Source organism: Phyllobates terribilis, unplaced genomic scaffold, assembly GCF_046119375.1.
Source record: "Phyllobates terribilis strain yellow unplaced genomic scaffold, ASM4611937v1 Scaffold_9__5_contigs__length_417890890, whole genome shotgun sequence".
Lineage (NCBI taxonomy): Eukaryota > Metazoa > Chordata > Amphibia > Anura > Dendrobatidae > Phyllobates > Phyllobates terribilis.
The window spans coordinates 204,053,549-204,067,321 of NW_027362769.1; the positions used below are offsets into that span (position 1 = coordinate 204,053,549).

Below are 13,773 nucleotides of genomic sequence, written 5' to 3' on the forward strand. Positions count from 1 at the left end.
GATTCTACGGATTCGGACAGAGGGAGGGCAACACGATACCAACTTAGGCAAAAAAATCGCCACGGGTACGAAGCACCACACGATCCGAGTGGAATTCCGGGGGCGAGCAAGACAGTGCCGCCAACTCAGAAACCCTTCTCAAGGAGGTGACCGCCACCAGGAAGGCCACCTTCCAAGAAAGCAAGTAAAGCGTAGCTGAATCCAAAGGCTCAAACGGCCCATGTTGAAGAGCCAAGACTAGATTGAGCCGCCAAGGAGCCAAAAACGCCCTCCGAGGCGGAAACTGACGTGCAATCCCGCGAAAAAACGAACGCACATCTCTGCGCGAGGCAATAGCCTTCCGAAAAAGCACAGACAGTGCAGATACCTGACCCCGCAAGGTACTAACTGCCAGACCTTTGACCAAACCACATTGCAGAAAGGCTTAAGAAGTTGGGAATGGAAAAAACCCTCGAGTTTCTTGATGAACCAGAATACCATGAATTGAAGGCCTCCCCAGTTCTGTGATAAATCCTAGCCATAGCTGGACCTCTGGCCGCCAGCAAGGTGGCAATGACATCGGCTGAAAACCCACGACGGGTCAAGATCTCGGTCTCAAGAGCCAAACGAAGAGACTTCAAGTCCGGATGGATAAAGGGCCCCTGGGTTAACAGGTCCGGCCGAAGAGGCAGTGGAAACGGAGGCGCCGCCAGAAGAGACACCAGCGTTGAATACCACGCTCTCCTCGGCCAATCCGGCGCCACCAAAATCGCCGAGATCTGTTCAAGTTTGATCCGCCGGAGCACTAGAGGGAGTAAGCATACCGGCGGAAACACGTAGATCAGCTCGAACTGGTCCCACGGGGCCACTAGAGCATCTACCGCCACAGCTTCCGGGTCCCTGTACCTGGACATGAAGGTCGGGATCCTGGCGTTCAACCTGGATGCCATAAAGTCCACTTGGGGAGTCCCCCAACGGGAGCACAGCAGTGCAAAAATTTCCAGATGAAGGCTCCGGAATCCACCTGCTCGCGACTGAGGAAGTCCGCCGTGATATTCAGCGCTCCTGGGATGTGAATCGCGGATATGGCTGGAACCCTGGACTCGGCCCAAACCAGGATCCGAAAGACCTCCATCATGAGTCTGGAACTCCTCGTCCCGCTCTGATGGTTGATATACGCAACAGCTGTCGCATTGTCCGTCTGAATCCGGACCGGCAGACCGCTCAAAGGGACCATCCAATGTCGGAGACAGAGAAAAAATGCTCTCAACTTCAGGATGTTGATCGGCAGAGATGACTCCTCTGACGACCAGACCCCCTGAACCCAGAGATCGTTCCAAACCCCCCCCCCCAGCCAGACAGGCTGGCATCGGTGGTAAAGACCGACCACCGTGGGAGGAGGAAGGATTTCCCCAGGGATAAGGCCTCCGGACGTAACCACCATCCAAGAGACTCTCGCACCCTGCGGGAGATACCGACACAGCGATCCAGCAAAGCCGGCGACAGATCCCAACGGGTCAGAATAAGATCTTGGAGACCCCGGGAATGAAATTGTGCAAACGGTACTGCTTCCATTGCCGCCACCATCAGACCCATAAGGCGCATACACTCCCGAAGGGACATCGTCATCGCCGACCTCCTAGCCTGGACATGGTGACGAAGGTTCGCTTGTTTGTCCGGAGGTAGGGACACCGCTGCCCGTACCGTGTCGAAATGCATCCCCAAGAACAGGATTGACTGCGAAGGCTCCAAAGACGATTTCTTCCAATTGACGAGCCACTCGAAGTCCTCCAGGTGCTGAAAGGAGAGATCGCGGGCTGTCACCGCCTCCTCCGCTGTGGGCGACACAATTAACAGGTCAACCAGGTAGGGGAGAATTGCAACTCCTTGCCTTCGAAGGAGCGCCATGAGCGGCGCCAGAATCTTTGTAATGGGCCTGACCTATGGCGAAACGCAAGAAGTGCTGGTGAGCCCTGCCGATAGGGACATGCAAATAGGCGTTGCGGATGTCGATCGACACCAAGAAATCGTACTGCGACAGGGCCGCCACGACAGAGCGAAGAGACTCCCTACGGAATTTCCGGGTCCGGACATAAAAATTCAAATCCTTGAGGTCCAGAATGGGGCGAAACTTTTCCTCCTTTTTGGGGACCACAAAAAGGTTGGAGTAAAACCCCCTTTCCCGGTCCTCCGGCGGAACCGGAACCACCACACCCTGCTGCAGAAGAGTGTCGATATCCCGCAGCAGTGCGGCAGCCAGCTTGGGCTCGGACGGGATGAGTGACTGGCGAAACCTGTCCGGGAGTCGGGAATGAAACTCTATGAAATAGCCTGCCGACATAACCCGCGTCACACAGGCGTCCGATACGTGGGACGCCCAAAACGACCCGAATTGTAGCAGACGACCTCCCACCCGAGAGCCCTCGGGTGGGTTCCTGGCGTCAGTCTGCCTTATCGGGCTTTTTGTCAACCTCCCGTTTGTCCTGACGGAAGTGTTGTTTCCAGGGAGTACGGGATTTCTGCGTGGTCTTTTTCCTGGAAGACGAGGGACGACCCGATCTCCAAGAGGGCTGACGGAACCGTCCCCTGGGCCGAAAGGACCGGCGACCACTACCTGCAATTGACTTGCCAGACGTAGAAGCCGCTACCTTCCGCTGCGGCAAAGCCGAATCCTTGGCCTTTGCAATCTGCTCCGTGAGGTCTGAACCAAAAAGCTGACCGCCCTTGTACGCCAGACTCAGCAAACCTTGTTTGGATACTGCGTCTCCAGTCCACTGTTTAAGCCACAGTGCTCTCCTGACTGTGACGGCCGAGGATTGAGCCCTGGACAGAACCGAAGTAGTATCCAGCACTGCGTCCCAGCCATATTGGGCCGCCTCTTCCAAAAGCTGTAAGAGTCTTTCCACTTCAGACGGCGGATCTAACCACCGCAGAGAAGCCTCACCAGCCCACATGGCCCCCAAGGCCGCTCGGAGTCCATGACCCGCGGCCTCGTAGATGGAACTCGCCGCTAACTCCGTCCTTCTGTCTAGCGGTTCCTGTAGACTCGCCTTCCCTTTAACAGGAAGCAAGGAGGATTTGCTCAGCTGAAACAATGGCATGTCCGCTACAGGAGAGGGGACCCAATTAGTGATCGTCTCCGTGGAGCAGGGATATAGGGCATCAAAGAACCGCAACCCCTGGAAGCGTTTATCCGGACACAGGCCTTCTTTCTCCACTGCCTCGTTAAGTTCATCATGCGCCGGCAGTGCGGGACGAGCCCGACGCGACTCCTGATACAGACGGGCCGACTTGCCAGGCCTCGTCACCTCTTCAGACAGCTGTAACGCTTCCCGCATGGCTCCAATAAGAGCATCCACGGGGCCTGCCTCGTGACGCCGGATGGGACTTAGCTGATATGACCCAGGAGGTTAGACAGACTGTCTATGGAGCGAGTGAGCGCCTCCACTTTAACATCACTGAGACCCCCGACAAGTGTCGAACCTGACGCCGTCGAAGACCCCGGCGCATCAGATACACGTGACCGATCCTGAAGCGGGCCGGGAGAGAGGTCTGCGCCCCCTGGTCCGACATGCCCCCCACGCAGCTGCGAGCGTTGCGGATAAGGCGGTAATAACCCTTTACAATAGGTACAGTAACCAGGAATGTGTGATTCCGTTATCACAGCCTGTTCCCCCACAAAAAATTCACCAAGCACTGAAGGGTTAAAGCTTCTCCTTAGAGGGAGAAAAAACTACCCCAGCTCTGCAGTAACAAAGGTTAACCTATTACAGAAAGGGTTAACTGTTCTGATAAGGCCAGACCCCCAGAAGGGGTTAATGCTGCTGACCACGCAAAGCACCTTTGCCTTAAAAGGTCAGAGGTGTGCGTTCAGCAGAGAAGCAGCAGCGCTCTGCGCTGCAAGGGTGAGAAAAAATAAAGGAATCTTCTGCCTTAAGAGACAGAAGTGACTCACCAGCTGGCTGCGTTGTTCCTGGAGCCTGTGTGTGAGGGGGGAGCATGGAGCAGGGAGAAGGAAGTAATGCAGAGGGCCCGTGAAGAAGGAGAAAGGGGGGGGTGGGGACAGCTTCAGCGCGCGCTTTTCGGGGCTTCCTGCTTGAGGCTATGATGGCAGGCAGCCAAGAGCGTGAAGCCACGCCCCCCGACACTAAAGGGCCTCTGTCCCTGCTCCCCTGCCACCCGGGGAAGAGGAGAGGGCTGTGCATCACCAGCTACTGTTCTCTGTGCTCAGCCAGTCATGGAATCTGCCCGCATGTGGGTCTCTGAGGGTCTTGTGATTCCGGCTCGGGGTGCGGCAGGAAGGAAGCACCCGTCTCCTCAGCAGTCAGGGCCTTACACCGTGGTGCCGTACCCCTCTGCCTGCAAGGACAAAAAGGCAGTCACCATTCTGTCAGTAACAGCGGCTGCCGCTGCAGCCGCTGAAGCACTCCACACACACAGAGCACTTACCCAGCTGAGTGCCACAGGGACCCCCAGGGATGTGTGGCGCCATGGCCCTTTGCTCCCCCCCACGGCGGAGCGCGCAGGGACCCCACATGAGCGGTGTGCGTCTCCGCCAGGGAGCGCCCTGTATCCCCCGGGGCCAGCAGGGTTCTGCGGGGACCTCCTTAGGGGGTACGCAGATCCGCCAGGGGAGGGCCAGGGGTCCCAGCAGCGCTGAGACCCCCTGAGACCTCTAGACCACGGGGGGTCCAGGTCTCCTGGTAAAAATAAAAAATTCTTCTGAGGAGCTGCAAAGGCAGCGACTATCCTCTGCGACCTCAAATTTTAGACTGAGGAACATGGGAGTAGGAGGAGCCTAAGTTAGAGGAGTCGGTTGTCACTTTTTCTAATCTGAGGTGAACTATCCCTGTGGGGCTCCGCCTACCCACTAGTAATGGATCTGTGTCTCCCTTCCTTCCCTTCTGCTGCTGAAAGTTTCCCCCCTCCCATATACTGTATATTAATGTGCCACAAACTGGAAGTCAGGAAGTTGATATCACCAACCATTCCCATTTAATTTAGGTGTATCCATATAAATTGCCCACCCTGTGTATGTGTATATATGTGTGTGTATATATATATAGTACAGACCAAAAGTTTGGACGCACCTTCTCATTTAAAGATTTTTCTGTATTTTCATGACTTTGAAAATTGTACATTCACACTGAAGGCATCAAAACTATGAATTAACACATGTGGAATTATATACTTAACAAAAAAGTGTGAACCAACTGAAAATATGTCTTATATTCTAGGTTCTTCAAAGTAGCCACCTTTTGCTTTGATGACTGCTTTGCACACTCTTGGCATTCTCTTGATGAGCTTCAAGAGGTAGTCACCGGAAATGGTCTTCCAACAATCTTGAAGGAGTTCCCAGAGATGCTTAGCACTTGTTGGCCCTTTTGCCTTCACTCTGCGGTCCAGCCCCAAACCATCTCGATTGGGTTCAGGTCTGGTGACTGTGGAAGCCAGGTCATCTGGCGTAGCACCCCATCACTCTCCATCTTGGTCAAATAGCCCTTACACAGCCTGGAGGTGTGTTTGGGGTCATTGTCCTGTTGAAAAATAAATGATGGTCCAACTAAACGCAAACCGGATGGAATAGCATGCCGCTGCAAGATGCTGTGGTAGCCATGCTGGTTCAGTATGCCTTCAATTTTGAATAAATCCCTAACAGTGTTACCAGCAAAAGCACCCCCACACCATCACACCTCCTCCTTCATGCTTCATGGTGGGAACCAGGCATGTAGAGTCCATCCGTTCACCTTTTCTGCGTCGCCCAAAGACATGTGGTTGGAACCAAAGATCTCAAATTTGGACTCATCAGACCAAAGCACAGATTTCCACTGGTCTAATGGCCATTACTTGTGTTCTTTAGCCCAAACAAGTCTCTTATGCGTGTTGCCTGTCCTTAGCAGTGGTTTGCTAGCAGCTATTTTACCATGAAGGCCTGCTGCACAAAGTCTCCTCTTAACAGTTGTTGTAGAGATGTGTCTGCTGCTAGAACTCTGTGTGGCATTGACCTGGTCTCTAATCTGAGCTGCTGTTAACCTGCAATTTCTGAGGCTGGTGACTCGGATAAACTTATCCTCAGAAGCAGAGGTGACTCTTGGTCTTCCTTTCCTGGGGCGGTCCTCATGTGAGCCAGTTTCTTTGTAGCGCTTGATGGTTTTTGCAACTGCACTTGGGGACACTTTCAAAGTTTTCCCAATTTTTCGGACTGACTGACCTTCATTTCCTAAAGTAATGATGGCCACTCGTTTTGCTTTACTTAGCTGCTTTTTTCTTGCCATAATACAAATTCTAACAGTCTATTCAGTAGGACTATCAGCTGTGTATCCACCAGACTTCTGCACAATACAACTGATGATCCCAACCCCATTTATAAGGCAAGAAATCCCACTTATTAAACCTGACAGGGTACATCTGTAAAGTGAAACCATTTCCGGTGACTACCTCTTGAAGCTCATCAAGAGAATGCCAAGAGTGTGCAAAGCAGTCATCAAAGCAAAAGGTGGCTACTTTGAAGAACCTAGAATATAAGACATATTTTCAGTTGTTTCACACTTTTTTGTTAAGTATATAATTCCACATGTGTTAATTCATAGTTTTGATGCCTTCAGTGTGAATGTACAATTTTCAAAGTCATGAAAATACAGAAAAATCTTTAAATGAGAAGGTGTGTCCAAACTTTTGGTCTGTACTATATATATATATATATATATATATATATATATATATATATACACACAGTCATATGAAAAAGTTTGGGCACCCCTATTAATCTTAAGCTTAATGTTTTATAAAAATTGGTGTTTTTGCAACAGCTATTTCAGTTTGATATATGTAATAACTGTTGGACACAGTAATGTTTCTGCCTTGAAATGAGGTTTATTGTACTAACAGAAAATGTGCAATCTGCATTCAAACAAAATTTGACAGGTGCATAAGTATGGGCACCTCACCAGAAAAGTGACTTTAATATTTAGTAGATCCTCCTTTTGCAAAAATAACAGCCTCTAGTCGCTTCCTGTAGCTTTTAATGAGTTCCTGGATCCTGGATGAAGGTATTTTTGACCATTCCTCTTTACAAAACAATTCCAGTTCAGTTAAGTTTGATGGTCGCCGAGCATGGACAGCCTCTTCAAATGATCCCACAGATGTTCAATGATATTCAGGTCTGGGGACAGGGATGGCCATTCCAGAACATTGTAATTGTTCCTCTGCATGAATGCCTGAGTAGATTTGGAGCGGTGTTTTGGATCATTGTCTTGCTGAAAGATCCATCCACTGCGTAACTTCAACTTTATCACTGATTCTTGAACACTATTGCCAAGAATCTGCTGATACTGAGTGGAATCCATGCGTCCCTCAACTTTAACAAGATTCCCAGTGCCGGCATTGACCACACAGCCCCAAAGCATGATGGAACCTCCACCAAATTTTACTGTGGGTAGCAAGTGTTTTTCTTGGAATGCTGTGTTTTTTTGCCACCATGCATAACGCCTTTTTGTATGACCAAATAACTCAATCTTGGTTTCATCAGTCCACAGGACCTTCTTCCAAAAAGAAATAGGCTTCTTCAAATGTGCTTTTGCATACCTCAGCCGACTCTGTTTGTGCGTACTTGCAGAAACGGCTTCTTTCGCATCACTCTCCCATACAGCTTCTCCTTGTGCAAAGTGTGTTGTATAGTTGACTGATGCACAGTGACACCATCTGCAGCAAGTTGATGCTGCAGCTCTCTGGAGGTGGTCTGAGGATTGTCCTTGACTGATCTCACCATTCTTCTTCTCTGCCTTTCTGATGTTTTTCTTGTCCTGACACTTCTGGCCTTAACAAGAACTGTCCCTATGTTCTTCCATTTCCTTACTATGTTCCTCACAGTGGAAACTGACAGGTTAAATCTCTGAGACAGCTTTTTGTATCCTTCCCCTGAACAACTATGTTGAATAATCTTTGTTTTCAGATCATTTGACAGTTGTTTTGAGGAGCCCATGATGCCACTCTTCAGAGGAGATTCAAACAGGAGAACAACTTGCAAGTGGCCACTTTAAGTAGCTTTTCTCATGATTGCATACACCTGGCTATAAAGTTCAAAGCTCAATGAGGTTACAAAACCAAAAAAAGTGCTTTAGTAAGTCAGTAAAAAGTAGGCAGGAGTATTTAAAACAAGAAAATGATAAGGGTGCCCATACTTATGCACCGGTCAAATTTTGTTTGAATGCAGATTGCACATTTTCTGTTAGCACAATAAACCTCATTTCAAGGCAGAAACATTACTGTGTCCAACAGTTATTACATATATCAAACTGAAATAGCTGTTGCAAAAACACCAATTTTTATAAAACATTAAGCTTAAGATTAATAGGGGTGCCCAAACTTTTTCATATGACTGTATATATATATATACAGTGCTGGCCAAAAGTATTGGCACCCCTGCAATTCTGTCAGATAATACTCAGTTTCTTCCTGAAAATGATTGCAATCACAAATTCTTTGGTATTATTCTCTTCATTTAATTTGTCTTCAATGAAAAAACACAAAAAGAATTGTCCTAAAGCCAAATTGGATATAATTCCACACCAAACCTAAAAAAGGGGGTGGACAAAAGTATTGGCACCCTTTGAAAAATCATGTGATGCTTCTCTAATTCGTGTAATTAACAGCACCTGTAACTTACCTGTGGCACCTAACAGGTGTTGGCAATAACTAAATCACACTTGCAGCCAGTTAACATGGATTAAAGTTGACTCAACCTCTGTCCTGTGTCCTTGTGTGCACCACATTGAGCATGGAGAAAAGAAAGAAGACCAAAGAACTGTCTGAGGACTTGAGAAACCAAATTGTGAGGAAGCATGAGCAATCTCAAGGCTACAAGTCCATCTCCAAAGACCTGAATGTTCCTGTGTCTTCCATGCGCAATGTCATCAAGAAGTTTAAAGCCCATGGCACTGTGGCTAACCTCCCTAGATGTGGACGGAAAAGAAAAATTGACGAGAGATTTCAACGCAAGATTGTGCGGATGGTGGATAAAGAACCTCGACTAACATCCAAATAAGTTCAAGCTGCCCTGCAGTCCGAGGGTACAACAGTGTCAACCCGTACAATCCGTCGGCGTCTGAATGAAAAGGGACTGTATGGTAGGATAGCCAGGAAGACCCCACTTCTTACCCCGAGACATAAAAAAGCCAGGCTGTAGTTTGCCAAAACTTACCTGAGAAAGCCTAAAACGTTTTGGAAAGATGTTCTCTGGTCACATGAGACAAAAGTAGAGCTTTTTGGGAAAAAGCATCAACATAGGGTGTACAGGAAAAAAAAAGAGGCATTCAAAGAAAAGAACACGGTCCCTACAGTCAAACATGGCGGAGGTTCCCTGATGTTTTGGAGTTGCTTTGCTGCCTCTGGCACTGGACTGCTTGACCGTGTGCATGGCATTATGAAGTCTGAAGACTACCAACAAATTGTGCAGCATAATGTAGGGCCCAGTGTGAGAAAGCTGGGTCTCCCTCAGAGGTCATGGGTCTTCCAGCAGGACAATGACCCAAAACCCACTTCCAAAAGCACTATAAAATGGTTTGAGAGAAAGCACTGGAGACTTCTAAGGTGGCCAGCAATGAGTTCAGACCTGAATCCCATAGAACACCTGTGGAGAGATCTCAACATGGCAGCTTGGAGAAGGCACCCTTCAAATATCAGGGACCTGGAGCAGTTTGTCAAAGAAGAATGGTCTACAATTCCAGCAGAGCATTGTAAGAAACTCATTGATGGTTACCGGAAGCGGTTGTTCGCAGTTATTTTGGCTAAAGGTTGTGCAACCAAGTATTAGGCTGAGGGTGCCAATACTTTTGTCCGGCCCTTTTTTGGAGTGTTGTGTGAAATGATCAATGAATTGATTTTTGCTTCATTCTCTTTTGTGTTTTTTCCTTGCAAGCAAATTAAATGAAGAGAATAAGACCAAAGAATTTGTGATTGCAATCATTTTCTGGAAGAAACTGAGTATTATCTGACAGAATTGCAGGGGTGCCAATACTTTTGGTCAGCACTGTATATATATATATATATATATATATATATATATATATATATATATATATATATATATATATATATACACATATATACACAGAGAGGCTAAAAGCAGTGATCTCCTTAGATCGGAGGTCCTAGTATGGACCGTGACTGTCTGGACTGGTCTCCTGACCCAATCTCAACAGTCTCATTTATTCACAGGAGGTCAGGAGACCCATGGCTGGTGAAGACATCATGGTCCATACTTGGACTGTGAATGTTGGAACTGTGAAACTGACCTTATACTGCAGTCCATAATGATGCCCTGGATGTAGTAGCAGAATTAGGCTGTAGCATTTGGGAAATGTATAGTTGGCACACTTGACACCTGCCCCTTTAACCATATGGGAACATATTTAAAATGTCCATGTTTTTTATAAGGTGTCACAGGTGTCAGGAGAGAGATGTAAGGGTACCTTATGCATAAGAATACCAATTTGTCTGACAGGCAGTTATCATAGTACTAGTTATACAAGATCTGGAGGCTACAAACCATTCTAGCAAGTGTCAGAGCTGTCGGCTTTGGAAGTGGAAGTTTTTTCGGCTTTTGCTTTTCTTTTTGAGAAGAGACCCCTGGGGTGTTTGTTGGACTTGGGCTTTCGTCTTTAGTCCCTGAAGGATATTTTAATGCTTCCACCAAGTAAGCACACTAAAATTGAGAAAAACACAATATATTATTTTATTACGTGGAGGTAAGGTATCGATGAACCTTTGACATTACTAACATGATGAACATTCATACTAGTCATTTCCAAGTAGCACTCTCATGGCCCAAGCTGTATGGCCACAATGGTTCTCATGCACATAATAGCAAAGTTCCAACCAACCAATTAATTCATTATCAATTGATTCATTTTTCACCTTAATCCCTGCTTTGGAATAATAAAAGCAGGAGCACCAAAAGCGAGTGACAGCAATGGTCGCCCAACCAATTCCGTATTTACATTACTCCTGTAATGGTGTCTGTAGGTTGGTGCAGTGTCTTTATTGCCAGATTCAGCCATTTTTCAGACAATATTAATATACCGTATATACTCGAGTATAAGCCGAGTTTTTCAGCACATTTTTTGTGCTGAAAAAGGCCCCTCAGCTTATACTATACCCGAGTATATAGAAATTCCGTTGGTGGATAGTGGGGAGGGGGGATTGCAGCGGCGGAGGAGCGGGGCGTGGAGAAGAGGGAATATTCATTCTCTTTAGTAGCGGGCACGAAGGAACGATGAGCCGCGGCTCCTGCTGACAGTGCCCGCTACTAAAAAGAATGCATATTCGGTGCTCTCTACGCCCATAGACCCACCGTGGAGAAGAGTAAATGTGCCAGACAGGACACAGTGCTGGAGCAGAGGTGAGGAAGAAAGGTGAGTATTAGAGTTTATTTTTTTATGTGGGAGGTGATGGGGCCATACATACTAGGATTGGGGGATGACAGGTCCTATACATACCAGGATTGGGGGATGAGTGGGCTATACATACCAGGATAGGGGGATGAGTGGTCCTATACATACCAGGATAGGGGGATGAGTGGTCCTATACATACCAGGATTGGGGATGAGGGGGCCATGCATACCAGGATTGGGGATGAGGGGACCATGCTTACCAGGATTGGGGGATGAGGGATCCTATACATACCAGGATAGGGGGATGAGGAGTCCTATACATACCAGGATTGGGGGATGAGGGCGCTATGCATACCAGTATAGGGGGATGAGGAGTCCTATACATACCAGGATTGGGGGATGAGGAGGCCATGCCTACCAGGATAGGGGGATGAGGAGTCCTATGCATACCAAGATTGGGGGGTGACGGGGCTATGCATACCAGTATAGGGGGATGAGGGGTCCTATGCATACCAGGATAGGGGGATGAGGGGTGCCATGTATAGCAGGACTGGGGATGAGGGGACCATGCATACCAGGATTGGGGGATGAAGAGGCCATGCATACCAGGACTGGGGGATGAGGGGTCCTATACATACCAGGATTGGGGGATGAGGGGGCCATGCATACCAGGATTGGGGATGAGGGGTGCTATGCATACCAGGATTGGGGATGAGGGGATAATGCATACCAGGATTGGGGGATGAGGAGACCATGCATACCAGGATTGGGGGATGAGGAGGCCATGCATACCAGGATTGGGGATGAGGGGGCCATGCATATTAGGATTGGGGATGAGGGGTGCTATGCATACCAGGACTGGGGATGAGGGGACCATGCATACCAGGATTGGGGGATGAGGAGGCCATGCATACCAGGATTGGGGATGAAGGGGCAATACTTACCAGGATGGGGAAATTTACCAGTAGCTGCTGCATTTACCACTCTAGGCTTATACTCGAGGCAATACGTTTTCCCAGTTTTTATGGTAAAATTAAGTACCTCGGCTTATACTCGGGTCGGCTTATACTTGAGTATATAAGGTAATATGTAGTATTCTTCCATCCTCAAAAAAAACTATTTACTCTGGCATTTAATCCAAAAAATCTGATTACATACTGTTTTTACAGATGGCTTGGGCCACAACTTTAAGTGGATATAAGACTGCACATACCTTTTTGGAGTAGTTAACAGCTTTCTCCATCTCAGAAACAAGGGACCTTATGTCATCACTTTCAATCACATCTGTAAAATGAGCAAGAAAACATTGCCAAAGTTCAATAAGCCATAAACGCTGTCACATCCTCTGTCTGACCGTGACCATCTGTTATAGGCGGTGGTACATACCAGGTCCACTTTAGTGCGGTGGGACCGCAACATTCTACCTAGTTTTTGCAGTGATTACAATAATTGTAAACTCTGCCCCTAACCGAGTCTTGGTGGTTATATATCACTTCTTACACGCTAAGTGGCCAAAAGCATGAAGGTGTCTGAACACTGCATGCCTACTGACCTGGATTCATATCTTATTTCCAAGCTATCAGCATTTTAATTAAGTTGATGCAAAAGGCTTAAAATCCTCTGGACAAACTTTTCACAAGTTCTCCAAAACCTCTGTAGGAATTCTCATCTTAAGTTTTAGAGGTCATGCACATGACTGTTTTTCGGCCCAAGTGTGATACGACATAACATCGCATTGCACTTGGACCAAATGTTATTCTATGGGGCTGTGCATCTGTTAGAAAAAATTGCAGCATACCTGAGTTTGATCGGATAATTGTATCGCACTTGGCCATGTAAGTTAAAGAGTTCGCGGAAACCATCGAACTGCACTCGGATGACATCGGAGTGCTGTCCAATTTCCACGGACTGACAGAATGGGGAAGATGGAGACATTTTTTTCTCCATCTTCTCCTCATCCGAGAGAATCAGATCACACTATGATCAGAGTGTGACTTGCATAATCGACCCGATTCTCTCAGATAAGAGAATACACGGTCATCTGCACCAAGGCTTAAGATCATTAATAAGATTGGACACTGATGGTTGAAAATAAATGCTGGCTTGCAACTGGCATCCTACATTTGTCCAAAAGTCATTGAATAAAGTTGAGAGGAGTTGGGGCTCTGTGTGCACCCAAACTCGGCAAGTCTCAGAAAGTTGGAAAGTTGTATGGTTGTGTGACTGATTTATGCACTCCTTTTCAGAATAATCTTCCATGTGTGTGCACATGTGGAATAAGAGGAATTTTGATACTTACCGTACAATCCCTTTCTTATAGGCTTCATTGAGGGGGTTTCCTGTGTCCCCCAATGAAGCGACCAAGAAAACTCTTTCTGGCAATTATATGACTTGTATCCTGCAT

At 47.5% G+C, this 13,773-nt stretch overlaps 1 protein-coding gene across 4 annotated transcripts in view; it reads right to left on the bottom strand.

Moving 5' to 3' along the window:
• The window catches only part of VWA3A (von Willebrand factor A domain containing 3A), a 134,060-nt gene that overhangs the window by 60,018 nt on the left and 60,269 nt on the right, over positions 1-13,773 (bottom strand). For all 4 annotated transcript variants that reach the window (XM_073647597.1, XM_073647596.1, XM_073647595.1 and 1 more), the window contains exons 22-23: positions 12,583-12,653; positions 10,526-10,681 (exon numbers count right to left, since the gene is read on the bottom strand). In XM_073647597.1, the coding sequence (XP_073503698.1) occupies positions 10,526-10,681; positions 12,583-12,653 (227 nt within the window). The remainder of the gene's footprint in view (positions 1-10,525; positions 10,682-12,582; positions 12,654-13,773) is intronic.